Here is a 19,432-nt window from a genome sequence, read left to right as displayed (position 1 = left end):
GTGAAACCCTTGAGGTAGGGAGAAATAATAGGAATAGGATGTGAGCTTTTATACTCCCTGTTTGTTCTGCCAAACCTTACATAAGGTTCTCACTGGCCAAAGAATTTACGTCTGAACTTCAGAAAAATAAAACCTTAGAGGAAATATTTAGCAAAGATCCTCTTGTGAATTTGTTTGTCATTTAGGGATTTATGGTATTAGACATTGTGAATATCTCCGGTAATCATAAAGCATTTGTAATACAAACTCATTTCTGGGCACACAAAATGTTTCTGATCATGTAATTCTTTGTGTTTCTAGATACCTGTAAGAATACTATGAAGACATTCAGTTGAAGATCGATTTGTTTTTTAAATATGAGTTTTCTTTCATGTTATAGTTTGGTGGTAGAGTAGTATAAAGGATTTGAAAATGATGGTTGTCTTGAACAAATACAGGCGTTCACACTGCCATACTGCCTGTGAAAGTGTCACAATGCAGAGGTGAATAGTACCTGTAAGATAGCAAGAAGAACCAGAACAAAGAGAATTTTATTCTTGTTACCAATGCTGTTAATAATAAACAATTGAAAAGAGACTTTGGGGGGAGTAAAGAAAATACGGACCCCAAACAAGTGCAGCAAGAGCGCAAGGCTTATAGGATATGCTAAGCAGACAAGGATGAGGATGTTCTGAGCTATGGAAGGAATGTGCTGATGGTTAAGGTAAAGGCAGGTCAAATTTATTAGAGTTGTCCCTCGTGGGCAATGTCCACTACAGGCGGTGTGTGTGGTTTGAAAAGAGGAGTGGTCCAAAGACTGAGCCCCAGGGTGCTAGAGTGTTCAGAGGCTGGGGAGAAAACACAGCCAGTCAAGGAAACTTAGTTATCGTGGGAGAAGGAGAGGTAGAGAGTGGGGTGTGATGAGGAAGTGTTCCATTGAGAAGGAGATGATTAACTGTGTTAGGAGTGGCTGGACAGTATGGAAGATAAGGACCTGGTCTTGACTGTCAGACTTGGTAAGACACAGGTCGTTGGTGAAGTTGCCCAAACTGTGTTTGGAGAGTGGCATACTTGCATATGGGGACCGTCCACTGTGAGCCCGACGCTGAATCCAACTGTCACTGGGACATTTTTATCCTGTTTTAACTGCAAAAATCAGCGATTGGCCGAGCACTTCAAATGTAACAAGTTATTTTGTCATTTCTTTTTCTTTTTTTCTGCTTTCTGTTCGAGGTTCTATGTGTGGGTTTGTTGTGTCAATAACTTCATTTCTTCGGGCAAATTGTTATATACTCATGGATATAGCACATAATTTTGGAAATTATAATAAGAAAAACGTTAAAGTGAGTTACTTAATGTTAAACTTCATCTAAAGTACAGCTACTTTTCTCTAGGATATTTTTGGTGTTTTGCTCATTTTTTTAAAAAAATCGGGCTCTCGGGCTTTTCCGTAAATGTCACTGAGTTAAATGATATGATTGACAATATATCATCCTCTGACTTTGGGGTGACTTTGGGATTTGAAGCGCTGATGTGATTGGCTGGGCAAGTGACTGCCAGCAGAGCTGCCCAATTGTGGAAGAGAAGACTTTCCTAAATGGGGTTGGGGGGAGCTATTCTGATGAGGGAAATGCAAATTGATTCCCTCCACTGCGGAACATGCAAATGTGCTTTCTAGAGCCAGTGTCCTCCGTTTATCTCCTGTCCCCCTGACACGTGCACATGGAGGAATCCTTACCCAGGGGTAAAAGGAATATCTTTCCTTTAACACTTAAGAAAGTGGTGAACATTCTCTATATTTCAAGAAGCTAATAATGGAATCAGGGAGGTATTTATATCCTATTAACATTTTGCATTTTTACAGTGTCTCCATTCAATTTGTGAAATATCGGGCTAAGGGAGAGCAGTTCTGATTCAGAATCATTTTAAAGTAAAATCATCAAGCTCATCTCCATCTATAAAAGGTAAATGGAGAGCGAGAAGCACACAGGGATGCCACTGATAGCGCTGGAATATGCCTCGGAGCAGATTCAAGGATAAAACCCTCCAGAGATCTCTAGATCCTAACTTAGCCCCATAAAGTTGTGATAATAGACGCTGGTCAGACGCTTCTCTGATTCTCTGATGTAAGCAGCTGTCTCAGGAGAAAGGGCACACCAAGCCTATTATTGATTAGTCAGAATTTCCTCTTGAAGGTTTGGGAAGCCATTTCCACTTTCAATAGAATTTATTTAAATTGCCAACATTTTATGTGTTGGTCAATGGGTATTGAGAATTATAGACCTCATAAAGAGGCAAAATTAATTATAGGCATTCAATACCAAATATTAGTTGGTAGAATATGTTGTTCTGGAATATTGGGTCAATATTTTTAGGGGGTTGATTACAAACAGAGAGGAATACATTCTTACTTTATGATTCTGAAACTCAGAATCTGAATTGCTAACCTAAATTGAGATCAGTAGCCTTGTCTCACTTTTTATTCCCTATATTTTGCTTTACCAAAAGTCCAGATGAGAATAAAGTGTAAATAAGGAAACTTGTTCTATGTAAGCTAAATAACTTGTTAATGCGTGCTGTTAAAGGCTAAGAATGAGTTTTAGGATTCAAAGTTCATTGTACTTATCTTCCAATCAAGCCAAAGTTACTGAGAATACCATATGGTTTTAGAAGATATATTTGGTGTCTTTGGGAACTTGAGGCTACTAAATCATTAACAGCTGCCAGAATGGAATAGACCAAATGTACTTGGAATTTAGTCCTTTGTAGTGGGGAAGTTTGTGGGTTTCCTGGTTCAGCCCATCTGATGAGAAGAATAACTCACAAACATGTTAGCTAGTTGCACAGGATGAAATTTTGCCAGAGAACATGATAGATGAGAGTGAAGATAAATTTAAAAGACTGTGTCATTAGTTGAAAAAATTTAAAGACAAAGAGGAAAGTAATATTGCCAATTGTTAAAGAGTTTCATCAGGTGCAGGGTTCTCAACCTCGGAACTATTTACACTTGGGCCAGAGAATTGTTCGTTGTGGGGTTTGCCCTGTGCCTTGTAAGATGTTTGACAACATCTCTGGCTCAACCCACTGGATGCCATCAGCCCCCTCTCTCCAGCTGTGACAATCAAAAATGTCTCCAGATATCACCAAATGTCCTCACAGAGCAAAATTGCCCCTGTTGAGAACCACCGGGCTAGATTATACAATATCCCCAAAAGTCACATCCAGTAATTTGCTCAAGGTGGAATGGGATGAAGGCTCCTGCCTGTTGAGAACTTTGGTGGTTGAACATGTTACTGGGATGGGGTTTCGTTTGGGAAACATAATAATTAGGGTATAGTTCCTGAATGTATATTGTGTAGATGATGAGTAGATCAATTTTTTAATAGCCAGAGTTAAATTGACTATAGTAGAAATACTATTAATGTAGGTGATTGATTGTTTTCTATTGTGCCTCCCTCCAAAAAACCTGTAGGGCTGCCCAAGTAGGATCACATTGGGAAGCCTTGTGTGGGTATGACTTTCCACTTGCTTAAATTTCACCACATAGTAGAGGCTACTCAGAAACCTACATAATCGTACATGCCTGTCTTCAGATGAAGACACAGAGGCACTTGTGACAAAGACTGTATTCACCAAACATCTTTGCAATCCTTCACTTTCCCAATCTCTCTCGCAGTTAGGTTGGAGCCATGTAACTAGTTGTGTGCAGTGAATAGATTCTGAACTTAACTTCCGGGGTGACGAAGTTCAGCACAAGAAGGCCTCCTCCGCTCTCTCTTCCACTGTCGTAGTGACATTGGGGCCTCAGCAGTACGCGTCCTATGAATCAAAGAAACAGCCGCTCCTTTTCTTTCCTCTTCTCTGTTCTTTTTTAATAGGATATCTATGGTGGGGGGGGGGGTGTTGGGCTCTGAATTATCTGCTTAATTCTCTTTTATTTCCAATTGTTATCATTGTATCTATTTTTCTACTTTTGGGAAACCAGTTGGAACCTGACCACATGGAATAGAAGGTTCAGCTAAGACTCAAGAGCACCGGTTTTACTGCCAGTTGACTTTCTTTGTGCTAATGCTGTTCTGGGGAGAAAGCCATGTGCATGTTAAGTAAACAGTTACTTGGCATGGTGTTGCACGCAATCTAACAAGATCTGCACTAGAGGAAGTTTAGGAGATTTGGGAGGTTTGGGTTTTTTTTCAATAAATGAGGGGCAAACTGACAAGGGGTAGGACTTGGGAGGTAGGATAATATGATCCTTAATAGTATGTCCTCTGCTGTCCAACTGCCTGGATCTGAATGCCATTTGTAACACTTATTAGCTACGTGATCTTCAGCAAGCTACTTAGGCCCTCTGAGCCTTACTTTTCTTATCCGTAAAGCGGAGGTCATTACAAGTTATAAGTATGTAATATATATTAACAATTAGGATAGTACCTGTTCCATAACATGTAGTTGTCCCTTTCTTTCTTTTCTTTCTTTCTTTCTTTCTTTCTTTCTTTCTTTCTTTCTTTCTTTCTTTCTTTCTTTCTTTCTTTCTTTCTTTCTCTTTCTTTCTTTCTTTCTTTCCTTCTTTCTTTCTCTTTCTCTTCCTTTCTTCTTTTCTTCCTTTCTCTTCTCTTCTCTTCTCTTCTCTTTCTCTCTCATTTATCTTCCCTTAAAGTGTTTATTTTATTGTAAGTACTATTTAGATATTTGCTGTTAATTGAATTGCAAATCAAATGCATTATACTGAGTTCTTGAGCTCAAAAACATTTTAAGTTCCCTATAGCCTATTGTATTTCTCACTAAATACTCCTATAGTTAGTATAAATAAGTTTAAATGCCTTTCATAATTCCAGTTCCTTCTCTTTTCCACCAGGCACATGCCCACTGCTAACATAAAAGGTATTTATGGGCAAAGAGAAACACGCCCTTTCCTCTGGTCAGTGAGTTATTGCTCCACATCAGTGTGTGTGTTTCGGTGAGCAGAGTGTGGGCTGGGTCTCATCCCTGTGCACCCCCTGGTCCGAGAGGCCTCTGTGTAGGACTCCGTCTGCAGGCTCTCTGGGGCCCTGGTGGGGGCTTCACCCCTGCAAGGAACCCGGCTTGGGAATTCAAGTCTCATACTCCAGGGTGAATTCTGTCAGTTGGATTTGATTACTAGCAATTGTGCTACCCATGACCCTTGGTTTATCTGCCCTTCCCTTACTGTTCTGAAAGGGTGGGAGTGGTTTTGAACCCATCACTTAAAGGGCTTCAGTATGAAAGGGAATCACAGATATGTTGTCAAGTTGTTAGCTTGTGGATGTTTTTAAACCCTTGAGATTAGATGGAATCACTCAGATATAGTGAGAGGAATAAGAAGCAAAAGCACGAAGGGCTGAGCCCCAAAGAACTCACACTTTCAGAGGTCCTGTGAAAGATTAGGGATGGGTAGAGGAGACTAAATGAGAAGGAGAACTCACAAAGTGAGGGGAAGTTGTCACAGAAGGTAAGGGGAGGGAGAGATAAAACCAAAGCCTACACTCTGTGAAAAGCTGTGGGGGTTGGTTACTTGGTTGTGCAAATCATGACGGTAATTCATAACCAGCTGGAGAGGGTTGCTAGCATTCCTCTTTCCTCACGGATCAACCCCCTGTCTCGTAGGTGAAGGCCTCCGATGCGGATGCAGGACTCTACGGCTTGGTTGAGTATTCTCTTTATGATGGGTTCCAGAGCTATGAAGCACCTCGAGCCTTCCAGATTGATCCCCATGATGGGCGAATCTGTGTTTCCCAAGACACCGACAGGGAAAGGGATCCAGCCACCTATGATCTCTTGGTGAAAGCTAGAGACGGGGTAAGTCTTATGTATGAAATTTTGAACAGACTCGAAAGTGAACCACTGTGTGTACATTAGAGAGTACCAGTGATTGTCAGTGGCCAGTGTTGTTTCATAAATCACTACCTCTATTTTTTTTTTTGCTGGAGAATGTTGAGGCAAATACCAGCCATCATGTTATCTCATCCATAAATACTTCAATAATATCTCCAACAGATAATGATTTTAAAAAAACATAACTATAACAAATTAACCTTAATTAATATCTAATATCCATTCCATTTAAAAATTTCTGGATTGTCTCAAAGTGTCTTTTAATAGCCTGCTTGTTTGAATCAAGATTCAAATAAGTTCACAAGTTGATTTCATCACTTATCTTCCTTAAGTTTCCATCTGTGGTAGCCAGCCCCTGTCCCCCTTACCTTTTCTCACAAGATACTTACTTTTGGAAGAAATCAAGTAATTTGTACTATAAATGTTCTACATTCTGAATGTGGCTGATTACATCCTTGGGATTCATTTAGTATGTTTTTTTTAAAATCGTATTTCCTATAAACTGGCATTTAGAGCCAGAGATCTGATTAGTTTGGGGTGCATTTAGGTGATGCTGTGTGCTTCTTATTGCATCAGCAGACACATACCATTATCTCATTATAGGTAATGATATGGTGATTTTGAATTCTATTATTCCTTTTGCATTTATTACATGGAATGTTCAACTAAGAAGAATATTCTCTCATTAACTACTTGATTACCCTGCTACATGATTCATACAGGAAAGGCAAGTTATACTTGATTATTTCTCCTTATTTTATCAGTTTTTGGAATAATGAGTTGGTGCATTTGCCCTTCCCAAAGAGTGCTGATGATGTCTTCCTTCATCCCTTCATTTCCTCCATCCCTTCATTTCCTTCAGCAACACATGAAACAGATTGAATATGGTTAAATTCTTGGATTTTAACATATTCGGTCTGTTTCGTATGTTGCCCAACATCTCCTTTCTGAAGTACCTAATGACCCATCTTAGGTCACTGAAGGCCCCTTTCAATTGGCTCTGATGTCTTTCTTTTTTCCAACTTTTAAATTGACATTTAAAAAACACGCAGAAGAGTGGACAAATGACAAATACAGCTTCTTGGATTTTTGCATCACGAACACATCCGTGAGAGCAGATGAAGAGACGTCACTAGCAGCCTGGAAGTGCCTCTCCGGGCTTCCCGCTGTAACTCTGCCTTCCACCCTCCTACCCTTTAAGAATAAGCACTATTGACTCTGAGCACCACACATTGTCTGCCTATTTTTAAACTTTCAGTGCATGGATTCGCATAGTATGGGTTTTTATTGCTGCTTTTGTCCAACATCATTTGCATGAATCATTTGTGCTGCTGTGTGTATCAATACTTCACTCATCCTCCTTGGTTTAGAGTATTTTTTCCTGTGAACTCACAGTAATATTTATTCTGTGACTGAACGTATCCATTTTTATTGCACGTAGTGCTTCTGTTAACTATCTCATATGTTGCAATTTGGTGAACAAATGTAAACATTTATAGTGAGTGTATATTTAGGAGTGGAATTGCTAGTTTACAAGAAAACCAAACAACTTTTCAAAATGGTTGCACCAATTTATACCCCCACCAGGGAATTACGAGAATTTCATGTGCTTCACATCGTCCCCCAACATTTGGTATTTAATGTCTTTTTAATTACAGCAGCTCTGGTCCTTGTGTAGTGGTACAGCACATTGGGGGTTTACTTTGCATTCCCTTGAAGACAAATGCATTGAGTGCATTTTCATATGCTCATTTGGCTGTTTGTTTAACTTGTTTTGTGAAGTGTCTGTTCAATACTTTATACATTTTGTATTGTACTGCTGGCTTCTTTTCTTATTGATTTGTATGAACTCTTTGTGTTTTTGGTGTTCAAGTTCTCTCTTGTATATCTTTCTTACTTATGTCTTCTCCCATTCTGTGGCTTGCCTTTTCATTCCCTTATTAGTGTCTCTTGAGCAACAGAAGTCCTTAATTCTAATAAAGCTCAGTTTATCCATTTGTTTCCCTTTGTAACTAGTACTTTTTCCCTTTACAACTGTCCTTTTCTTTTTTAATTTTTATTTTGTTATTGTTGTTCAAGTGGCTGTCTCCATTTCCGCCGCACCACTTCCTACAACTGTCCTTTCAAGAAGTATGTGCTTACCTTAGGGACAGGAAGGTATTCTTTTATGTTTTCTTCCAAAAACTTTGTTTTACCGTTTACACTTACTTTTTCAACCTAGCGAGAGGCAAGCTTATTTTTTCCGCATGTGGGTATTCAGTTGACGCAGCACCATTTGCTGAAATGATCATTCTTTCCTCGCCACACGGAAGTATCACTTTTATCATGAATCCTGTGACTGTATATGTGTGTGTCTATTTTTAGACACCTTATTTTTGACGATGTGTCAACTTTGTACTATCTCCATCCCCTTTTAATGTTTTAGCTTTATCGTAGGGCATAATACACGTATTCTTTTAGCTTTGTTCTTCATTTTCAAGGTTGCCTTGGCTACTCCTGACCATTCACATTTCCCAGGACATTTTCGAAACAGCGTGTCTAGTTTCCATTCCACTATAGCAGAGATACACACTGTTTTGCACTTTTGATTTTCAGTTAAGTCTCTTTTGGAGACTTTCTTCATTCCTTTTTGATCTGCTTACTGACTGCTCCTTCGTGTAGATGGGCACTGCTAACGCCTTTCTGGTTAATTTTCTCTTTTGAAATTAATGGGAGAATCTACCTACTCATGACATGAGTTGATGGGAGAAAAATGAGTCTAAATATAGTTACTATAAGTAAACCTGTAGAAACTCACATGAAAATGTTCAGTAAAATTACTATGATCTATTACTGTACTCAGTAGAATTACTATGAGCTATTTGATTAGATTTTACCAACCCCTGACTATGTGAGTCCAGGAATACTTGTTTCTGTGTAAGAACATGTGGGAAGCAACAATAGGAATAAGCAGAGGAACTTAAATTCATTCAAGTCTGTGCGATTATTTAAAGCTCAATATATGCACACAAAAATATTTATCCAAGGCTTCAGAAATGTATTCTTAGTAGATTTTGAGGCAATTATAAAAGATCGCCTCAGAATTGCATAACCAGTTTAAATCCAATACTGCAGTAGTCAAACATCTGTTTCTAATTAGTTGGTTTCAGATGATTTTGTAAAAGTATATATAGAAATTATCTTAACAGAAATAAGATTGTTTGATGCCAGAAAAAAATTTTGCTGCCAAAAAGTAGTGCATTAATTAGGAGCATTTTCAGTGGAATAAAGGATACCAATCCAGATATTTAATTTAAACCTCCTTGCTTACTTCTTTCTGTCTCCATATTGAACCTACTCTCCACACTTACCCTACGGAAATTCCTTCCTTTCCTCTCAGCTTACCAGTGTCTATGGCAACATTCAAGTGCATCCTTAACCATGTCACCCTTCCACAGAGCTTTCCCAGCTTGAACAAAGGGGATGAATTTTTTCCCCCAGCCCAAAGCTATTTTCTTTTCAAGATAGCTAAGAAAGTGTTTACAGGCTGTGTAGCGCCTTTGGTAGTTTCTAGAAATCAAAGAAGAAACGATCTTCAGGGTGATGATTGCTGTGGTCTGAAAGTTTGTGATCCTCCAAATGCAGAAGTTGATGGTATTAGGAGGCGGGGCCTTTGGAAAGTCCTGAGGGTGGAGCCCTCACGCATGGTGTCGGTGCTCTAATGAGAGGGGCCCGGAGAGCCCCTTAGCTCTGCCATCCTCTGTGAGCACAGCCAGAACCTGGCAGTCTCTGGGCCTTCACCAGAACCTGGCCATGCTGGCACCTCAATCTTGGACTTCTAACCTCCAGAACTGTGAGAAATAAATTTCCATTGTGTATAAATCTCCCAGTCTTCGGGCATTTAGTTACAGCAGCCTGAACGGACAATGATGTATGTGAATCAGAATATTCTTTTGTAGAAACCTCTTGTTTCACAGGAGGAAAATGCTCTAACAAAGCATAGCATATTCTAGATTATTAGACCAAAGACACCCTTCCTGCAGGTACTTCATATTCAAGGTTTCATCCTCTTGTTTGGGTGATTCATCTGAGCCCAGCCCAGGGACAGATGGCAGCTCGTCTGCACCCTGCCTGGTTTAATGTAGGTCTCATTATTTAGGTGTGGGTGAGGAGATAATTGCCATTGTAGGGACAGTTTGTTGTGCTCACAGATGCCAAGAGGAAGGCGTGCCACATCCAAGGGAGGGCGTGTGCATGCACATGAGAAGCACTGGGATTGGGAGGCAGAGGGAGAGAGGAGAAACTTCAGGCAAGGGTCTTTACTGTGGTTTCCCAGGGAAGGAAGGGGAGGTGCAGAATAAACAGGCTATGATTGGCCAGTTTGGATAGGTTCAGTGGACTCTTAGGGCAGGGGGGATGCCTCTAGTTGTCTGGTCCCTGGCTGTGGAGTGATTAGGGCAGATGCATGGTGGCCTGGAGTGCAAAATGCCAATAAAGGAGGTGGTCGGGGGTGTGGGCTTTGGATTGGTCGGTTTATTTTTGAGGAGCATGCTCACTGGATCCTGGTCAGTCCCTCCGGGAGCAAGAAGGTCCTGGATGTCAGAGTGTGAGAATGCAGCGAATGACTGCACGGAGAATCTGCTGCACCGGTGCAGAGTCCCCTTGAAGAGGAGGGCAGAGGGTTCGCTGGCTCTCCTGGTCTCCTTAAGGCCACGCAAAGGAAGATCCCTATAGCTACCTGTCTCACTCCAATTTATTGGAAATAGCACCCAATGAAACTGAGGGAATTCACCATTCGATTTAACGGTTGTCCCAGGGTAGCGCCTTAAATCATCAAAGGAAGTTTTTGGCATGGCGGGTAACTTTCAGCATTTTATTCTTATTTGGGTCAAGCCCCGTGTGGTTCCACAAAAGCTTCACTCAATTCTCAGTCCGGGGCAGACAGTCCTCAGACTCTTCCTCAGATGCCACCAACGAGCACTCTTCCCCTTCACCCTCCTCCACACCTGCCCCTCTGCTGTCCTCATCTCTCACGTTCATCTCCTCCTCTCACACCCCGTAGCTCGTCTCCACCCTTTTCCAAGTTTATCTCCTCCAGATGCTCTTGAGTGTGTGGATCCACCTCCAGCGCGGTCTTCCGTTCTTCTGTCCAGTCTTTGGGGCAAACTGCTTCGATCATTCCTCCATCCATGTGGACCATGCTTCATGGTCAGTGCAGGCTTGGGGTGAGACCTCGGCTCTATCGGAGGGCACTGGCTTGTCAGAATCGTCTTCCTCCTTCCAGTGCCTGGGGCAGAGGGCACTTGTTTAACAGTGATCACCATCACACCCTCTGTGGCCGCTACTTGGACCACCCCCAGGGCTCCCAGGTGCCGGCTTCCCCACATCCCAGTTTGTTATCTCCTCCAGGCTCCACTTCCTTTGGCTTCACCTGCGTTTCCTCTGCTCTGACCCAGGGCCCCTCAGCTGTCCCACAGACCAGCAGCTCTTTGTGGTGTCATAGAATACAGGCCATTAACGGAGCTGTCTTCCAGGCTTTCTCCCTCTTCCCCACCGCAGACACCCCTGGGGGGCAGTGTCTGGTGATTCAGGGCCGTCGCCACGGTGATGCCTGATGTCAGAGGGAGGTCTCTGAGTCCATGCCCATTTGCCTTTTCTTCCTTCCCCAGACTTCAGTCAGAACATATCTGAATGCAGAGTGTGTTCATCCACCTTTGTGGATTGTTTCCAGTAGCCTCCATAGGTGGTTAATTCCCCTGGGAGTGGTGGACATTTGGCAGCCCAATCTGGGTGCAAGCCCAGTTGCTCATAAGGACAGCTTGCTCCATATGAATGTGTCCAGGTTACAGGCATACATGTCATTGTAATGATATGATCCCTCATAAGTTCATGAAAACTACCAAAAGAATTAGCTGTCTTGCAGGCTACTATCCAATGCCCACTTTGACCTACAGACCCCTGTGTCGATTTGACTTCTGCCCAGGTTTCTGTTGCCAAATGCAGAGCCCCTTAAAGATCCATGTAGTAAAGAGGATCAATTCATCTTTCTCGGGATAAGCAGACAATGGCACATTCAACACGGATAAAGGTGGGAACACAGTGTTTCTGTGGCCTGCATCTTTTTAGCATCTAGTGTCTGGAAATGGGCTATCAGGATTTCAAAGTCTTCTTCTTCTGTGGTGTTTGGACACCTTCTTCTCCATTTGGGAGGCCACCTTCTCCTTCTTGCCCATCATGTCAGTCTGCAGAAGCACAAGAAGACCCAAGAAGAGAGCTGTGCATGCAGTCCTCCTGAAAATGAGTTCTCCTAGAGGCATGCCTGGCCATGCATTTTTAAAGACAATATTTAGAAGAGTCTTCCCCCTTCCCCTAAATGACAGGCTTTCAACAGCTTCCTTGCTTTCACATTGTTTGGACCTAAAACTGCCTCCCATGTTTGCCTCAGGATAGATGAGAGCAAGCAGCAGGAGACTCTGTGTGTGTGTATTGTCCACTGTGCGGTGTTTATTCTGCTGCCTGCATAGTATTTATATATTTCTTCCGTGATGAACTGTGCATGTCTACAAGGTGCAGTCCACACCCGTCGTAACTGCTCTGTGCCATACCTACCAGCAGCACACGTCCCTGATCGAAAAGGTTGGCAAAGATGAAGACAATGACATTGACAAGGACTGGGTAGGCTGTCCCTGAAATGGTCATCTAGACTGGATCAGAGGAATAAGTGAACTCAGACAAGGGATTTTAGGTTCAAGATGTTGGATTCTAGGCCATAATGCATTTATTTAAAACAATAAACTGCACTTTGACAAAAGACCTTTAACTTTACAGAATGACCATGACAGTTTGTGATTTTCCCTTTCTCCTTTCTCTTCCTAACACATGTCTCAAAAGTGCCTTGGAAGAAAATTACCATGAGCCCATTTGCTGGTGGTCACTAAGATATTTATTTGTCTATAGAATAATTTTTTTCTTATAAGATGCCTACATGTTCTGGGCTTTTTTTTTTCTACTTAATCTTGGGATGACTGTCAATATTTTTAAAAATTCTATCACTTCTATTTCACTGGTATCACTTCTGAAATAACCTATTTTTGCTGCTACTGTTGCTGCTATTTATCTCATCCGTGGAAGCCATGAGGGTGCTATACAATTATGTAATGGAAACAAACAATTGGATTACATCGGAAATCAAATGGGTTTTCATGATAAAGCTCTATAATTTAATTACTCTGTTTATATATAAATTCCTCTTTCCTTTTTGCGTTTATTTTCATCATGTGAATGTCTCTTTTTTCTGGTGTGCATGTTTATTCACATTCTATTTCTATTTTTTGTGATGTCTTGAATTCTGCAGCTGAAACCCGTGTCTGAGATAAGGGTATTTTGTCTCTATCTTACCACTCCAGGCCCTGGGCAGGGCCGTGTCACACTAGCAGCACAGGAAGGAAATTGATTTTGCCCTTCGCCATCATATGTATTCATGACGGAAGTCGGCTATGGAGCTTGTGCTGCCGGGTTTGTGTGTAAAGCAGAAAGCTCTCTAGAAGCGAACTTCCTGAGTAAAAGGGCACACTCGTTTTTTACCTTTTTACTGCAGCTTTATTGAGGTATGATTAATAAGGTGTACAACCTGATGCCTTTGAGATTTTGTTATCTATCTGTAAACTGGACTGAATTCTGACTTTTTTTAGTTTCTTCAGTATTTGGCTATGACTCATCAAACCAGCATTTCCAGTTTTCTGCCCATACTTCTGAGTTGGAGTCACTGAGAGCATAGAGTGTCATTGAACCTCGTTGGAAGGGACCATAGCTAGTTAGTCCTCCTTGCCACTCACTTGCAGCCACCCCTCAGGGTCCACATTAAAAAGGGCTCCTCCACACGCGGGAACTGCACAATAGCTGGGGCTCTAAAATCCTACTGCTTTTGAGGACCTAACTCAAGAATGCCCTCAGCATTGAGGTTCCCACCATTCACTGCTCATAGCTCAGGTCAGCTTCTGAATAATACAGATCTACATCCTTTATCTGCAGTCCTGAAACCCCAAAGAGCTCACTCTGGGAAGTTTTAAAAACTCATTTGTTGAGAAACCTGACTTGAACTGACTGAGGATATCCATGGTTTTTATTTTATTTTATCATTTTATCTTATCTTATCTTATCTTATCTTATTTTCTCTTTCTTTTTATTGTTGACACTATCACAGATGTCCCCATTTTCCTCTCCTTTGCCTGCCTCCCCCTCCCCTATGGCCATCACCACACTATTGTCATGATTTTTTTTAATTGCTGCAGAGTAATAAGTGCCTGATTATGGGTTGCCACTTTAGACCTTAGCAGGCATATGCACAATATTACCTTTATAAAATCTGAATAATTCAGAATTCCAAGACAGATCTATCTGGCCCCAAGTATTTAGAATAAGGAGTCTATAAAATCTCATAATTGATGGCGATTAACCACTATAAACGCTTTCATACGTATTAAGCCTCTTCTTCCAGCAACGGGCCTGCAAGGTGAGCAAGTAGCCCTGCTTTACAGAAGAGGCCACTCTGACTCAGGGAGTCCCTGGCTTTCTTGAGGCTGCGGCCCCAGATGCAGGCAGGGTGGACAGCAGACCCAGACCGTTTGGCTTTTGGACTGTGGGCCACAAACCCGGTCGTACAGCCTTGGTCGGTCTCCTCCATTGCGAGTCCTTGTAAACAGGGACTCCATCTTCCTGTATCCCTAAGGCTGAGTCTGTGGTTGACATTGCCCCTCGTACAGTCTGTAAACAAGCCTTTCGTGAAAAGTAGAATTGATGCCATAGCAATCCTTAAAGAAATCTCATCTAAAAGAAGTCACCAGGGTCTTCGGGGACACACCTGCAGATCTGCTGTTTACAGTCTCTTTTATCCTGGGAAAATCCTTAACTCCTCTCTGCTTTGGTTTTCTTATCTGTTAAATGGGGGAAACCATAAGAGTCTGAAAAAGGGAGATTATAACACTCAAAGGAGAAACTATATGTACAGTACACTTAAAACATTCACAAGGGGTTACTATGACACAAAATTTATCCCATTTGATAAATTCAGCAGCTAAAAGTTGCAATCTTAGGAAAGAAGACTAAAATCTACAGTACTGCAGGAAGATTCGTTGTTCTGTGACCATACACTTCTCACTTTGCCCGTCTAACAGGCTGCCTGGTTTTGGTAGCATTGCCTGATTTAGCATCTTCATGGAGAGCCTAGGAATTAACATCTTGGTTCTCAGAGATCTTAAGTGGAGATTTCCTCATCTTTTCCCATCTTCCCCACTTTCTCATTACTTCTATTACCTGTTATCTCAGCCCCTCAGACCTGAGGGACGTCTGGAACTTGAGCAGAAAGGGAAAAGGAAAGGGAACCAGAAGGTAACAGGAAGGCGCAGCAGGAAGGAAGACCGTTTGGGGAAACAGCGGGGTCTCTGTTTGACGGTATTAGGCAGTATTGTCTGTGTGCTTACAGTCAGCCTGCAGTCCCTGTTTCTCCTCCCGGCCTGGGGACCTCTGGACCTTCGGGTTTGCTGACGATGCAGAGCCAATCTGCATTTTACACGCACAGGCTACACGGAACTTCCATTGTTTTTATTTCTCCTGTTTTACTTCATCGCCGGCATGGCCCCGGCACTGTATTCAGCGAAGAACAAGGAAAATCATACTTCCTAAAGATGTATTTCTTACTTTATGTTAGTCCCCAAAGTCTGGAGTATATGGGGGCCACTTCCAGACTCGTCCTTAACGGCATCCCGCACGACACTCCTTCTCGCCCTCGCGTGAGCTTCCTCCCGATCTGCACGGCAGTGGGCCTCCCGCTCCTGTCGAAACTGCCTCCCCACTGTCTTTCTCTTTCCTCCTCAGCGCCTCCCTGCCACAGCAGAAAAAAGAAGAAAAAAATTTAAGGGAGAGAGAGAGAGCAAGGGAAAGGGGGAGGATAAGTGAGTGAGAAAGCCCAGGCTGTGACTTACCAAGGATTTTTGTCAAAGATGAAAGCATCACAGTGTACCAGATACAAATGGAAAATGGGGCTTTAAAGTAGGAACATATGTTTTTACTCCGGAAAAGTAAAAATTACAGAGGATTATTTTCTTCTGTTGTATGCTCTCTGTTTCTCCTTGTTTTGAGATGGAGGCAACAGAAAATAAACAGTATCAGATCCGCTTCTCGCTATTTTATGCAGTGTATTGCTTTTCTAAAACTTGAACGACTCAGAGTTCCGAACTAAATCTGGCCCCAGGTATTTAGGATCACTACCTTCAGTGCTACCACTGATGGTCCCGAACGGCCCCTGACTGGTTTCCCTCCTGCCAGCCTTGCTGGCCTTCAGCCTGTTTTGAATATTGCAGTCAGAGTAACAGTGAAAACTGAAGTCAAACCAAGCAGCTTCTCTTTTAAAAACTCTTCAATGGGCCAGAGCCTTGGTCCTTTCAGAGGCTCTCGGAGACCTCCACAGTCTGTCCCTGCCTTTCAGTTCCTGGAGCAGGCCTGGGAAGGAACACTGCGGCACTTCTGCCTCAGGGCCTTTGCACTTGCTCTTTTCTTCCGTTATGCTTTTCCAGTCCAGATCATTGAAGTCTAGCTCCCCCTACCGGTCAGTCTTTAATTCAAATGGCACCTTCTTAGGGAGGCTTTCACCAACGACCATTTCTCAAATTGTATCCTCCACCAATATTTCCTTACCTCTTCTCCTTACCAGTTAAAAATTGCTCTGGAGATAAAGGCGAATTTTTGTTCTCTTTGGATATCTAGAACACTTTCTTTGAATACCTTTGGCCTTTAGTCAGAAATTATTGCCTCATAGATGCTTAAGTGTAATAGCATTCATATTTAAGAATAAGTGCTGAAGTATAGATACCATGATAGTACACATAAGCTCATCTTCAAGTTTTATGTGTTTCAAAAGTCTTTTTTAGGATCTTTGTCAGTTATTCCATATCCCAGTGTTCAGGAGAGATGCACTTATAATCCCTTCTCGTTCCTCAACAGGGTGGACTAAGTGCCCAAGCTTTTGTTCGTGTGGACCTGGAGGACGTGAATGACAACGAACCAGTGTTTAACCCATCCACCTACGTGCTGAGCATTAGTAGCCAGACCCAGCCAGGAACTGAGATCGTCAATGTGCTCGCCACTGACAGGGATTCTGGGATGTATGGAACAGTGGCGTATGAGCTCATCCCCAGTGACCTGTCATCCCTTTTTACCATCGACTCTACCACAGGTACGTGACCTTGGAACAGCCCTCCTCCAAAATCAACATCTTCTGTGAAACAGCCGGAAAATTACCGAGTGATTTCTTTTTTATTAGCAGGAGATCACGAGACTCATATCACCTTCCACAAGGCCGAGAGGTGTACTGAGAGGAGCCGGGGCTATAGTTAGATTAGACCTGGGCCGGAGTCCCCGCTGGCCCCCCCGGTCTAAAGATTTTCGTTGGCCTCAGTCTCCTTACCTGAAAAAAAAAAAAGTAGTGACAAATACCCCTATGTTGCAAAGTTTTCATGAGGATTAAAGGCAGAAAATTAGGAGAAACAACTGGTCAATAGTGGTTTTTTCCTCTGTGTGCCATCTAAGAATGATTTGCATCATTTCAGTGTACAAATCATACTAGTGCAAAGAGCCCCAGACAGACACCCCTTTCTAATACAAGGTCTGGCATTCCCTTAATCTTTCTGGGTCTTAAGTTTCCTTGTTTTTCTTTTCTTTTTTATTTTTTTTTATTTTAATCATTGTTTAAGTACAGTTTTCTCCCCCCTACTCCCATTCCAGCCCACCCACCCAACCCTCCCCCCTTCCCCCCCATTATCCCCCACCCCTAGTTTTTGTCCATGTGTCCTCCAAATTTGTTCCTGGAAACCCTACCCATTCCCCCCTGAAATTCCCTCTTCTCTCCCCTCTGGTCACTGTCAGACTATCCCCTATTTCAGTGTCTTTGGTTATATTTTGCTGGTTTTTTTCCTTTGTTGTTTAGATTCCTGTTAAAGGTGATATCATGTGGTATTTGTCTTTCACTGCCTGGCTTGTTTCGCTTAGCCGAATGCTTTCCAGCTCCATCCATGCTGTTGCAAAGGGTAGGAGCTCCTTCTTTCTTTCTGCTGCATAGAATTCCATTGTGTAAATGTACCATAGTTTTTTGATCCATTCATTTACTGATGGGCATCTAGGTTGCCTCCAGCACCTAGCTATTGTAAATTGTGCTGCTATGAACATTGGGGTGCAGATGTTCTTTTGTATTGGTGTTTCAGGGTTCTTAGGATATAGTCCCAGCAGTGGAATTGCCGGGTCAAAAGGCAGATCCATTTTTAGTTTTCTGAGGAAGTTCCAAACTGCTTTCCATAGTGGTTGTACCAGTCTGCAGTCCCACCAACAGTGCATTAGGGACCCCCTTTCTCCACATCCTCTCCAACACTTGTTGTTTGTTGCTTTGTTTATGATGGCCATTCTGTCTGGTGTGAAGTGGTATCTCATTGTGGTTTTAATCTGCATCTCTCTGATGGCTAGCAATATTGAGCATCATTTCATGTGTCTTTGGATTTTCTGTATGTCCTCCTTGGAGAAGTGTCTGTTCAAGTCCTTTGCCCATTTTTTAATTGGGTTACTTGTCTTCTTAGAGTGGAGTCATGTAAGTTCTTTATATATTTTGGAGATTAAACCCTTGTCTGAGGTATCATTGGCAAATATGTTTTCCCATACAGTTGGTTCTCTTTTTATTTTGATACTGTTTTCTTTAGCTGTGCAAAAGCTTTTAATTTTGATGAGGTCCCATTTGTTTATTCTTTCCTTTATGTCCCTTGCTCTAGGAGACAAGTCAGTAAAAAAGTTTCTGCGTGAAATATCTGAGATTTTCCTACCTACCTTCTCTTCTAGGACTTTAATGGTGTCACGCTTTATATTTAAGTCTTTTATCCACCTTGAATCTATTTTTGTATAAGGTGTAAATTGGTGCTCAAGTTTCATTTTTTTGCACATAGCTGTCCAGTTCTCCCAACACCATTTGTTGAAGAGGCTATTTTTATTCCATTTTATGTTGCTGCTTCCTTTGTCAAATATTAATTGACCATAGAGGCTTGGGTTTATTTCTGGCCTCTCTGTTCTGTTCCATTGGTCCATGTGCCTGTTTTTATGCCAGTACCAGGCTGTTTTGATTACAGTGGCCTTGTAGTATAGTTTAGTGTCAGGTATCGTGATCCCTCCTACTTTACTCTTCTTTCTCAAAATTGCAGCAGCTATTCGGGGTCGTTTATGGTTCCATATAAATTGTTGAAGTGTTTGTTCTATGTCTGTGAAATATGCCATTGGTACTTTAATAGGTATTGCATTGGATGTGTAATCCTTGTTTTTTCTTAAAGTAATACCTAAAGCTCCTTTTCGTTTTCTAATACAGTAATTGTGTTCCTGCCAAAAAAGACCAGTGAGCAAACTGAGTGTTGGGGTTTTTTTTAAGAAATGATCAGTATTTAAGTTGTTACTCTCCCCTGCCTATCAGATTCTTATTAACAAAATAATATTTGAAATAATTATTACTAGAAAACATAAAATTTCCAGTATATTACATTATAATACTTTTGAGATATTAGAGCTATTCTGGTCCAAAAATCAGGCTGCCAAAAAAAAA

The 19,432-nt window shown here is 41.8% G+C and overlaps 1 protein-coding gene across 1 annotated transcript in view; it reads left to right on the top strand.

Moving 5' to 3' along the window:
* The window catches only part of DCHS2 (dachsous cadherin-related 2), a 186,410-nt gene that overhangs the window by 82,240 nt on the left and 84,738 nt on the right, over positions 1 to 19,432 (top strand). Inside the window, exons 2-3 of the mRNA XM_028521730.2 lie at positions 5,602 to 5,793; positions 16,807 to 17,038. Coding sequence (XP_028377531.1) covers positions 5,602 to 5,793; positions 16,807 to 17,038 — 424 coding nt within the window. The remainder of the gene's footprint in view (positions 1 to 5,601; positions 5,794 to 16,806; positions 17,039 to 19,432) is intronic.

This window comes from Phyllostomus discolor, chromosome 8 (assembly GCF_004126475.2).
Source record: "Phyllostomus discolor isolate MPI-MPIP mPhyDis1 chromosome 8, mPhyDis1.pri.v3, whole genome shotgun sequence".
NCBI classification, from domain to species: Eukaryota; Metazoa; Chordata; class Mammalia; order Chiroptera; family Phyllostomidae; genus Phyllostomus; species Phyllostomus discolor.
This window is presented reverse-complemented; position numbering and strand designations above follow the sequence as displayed.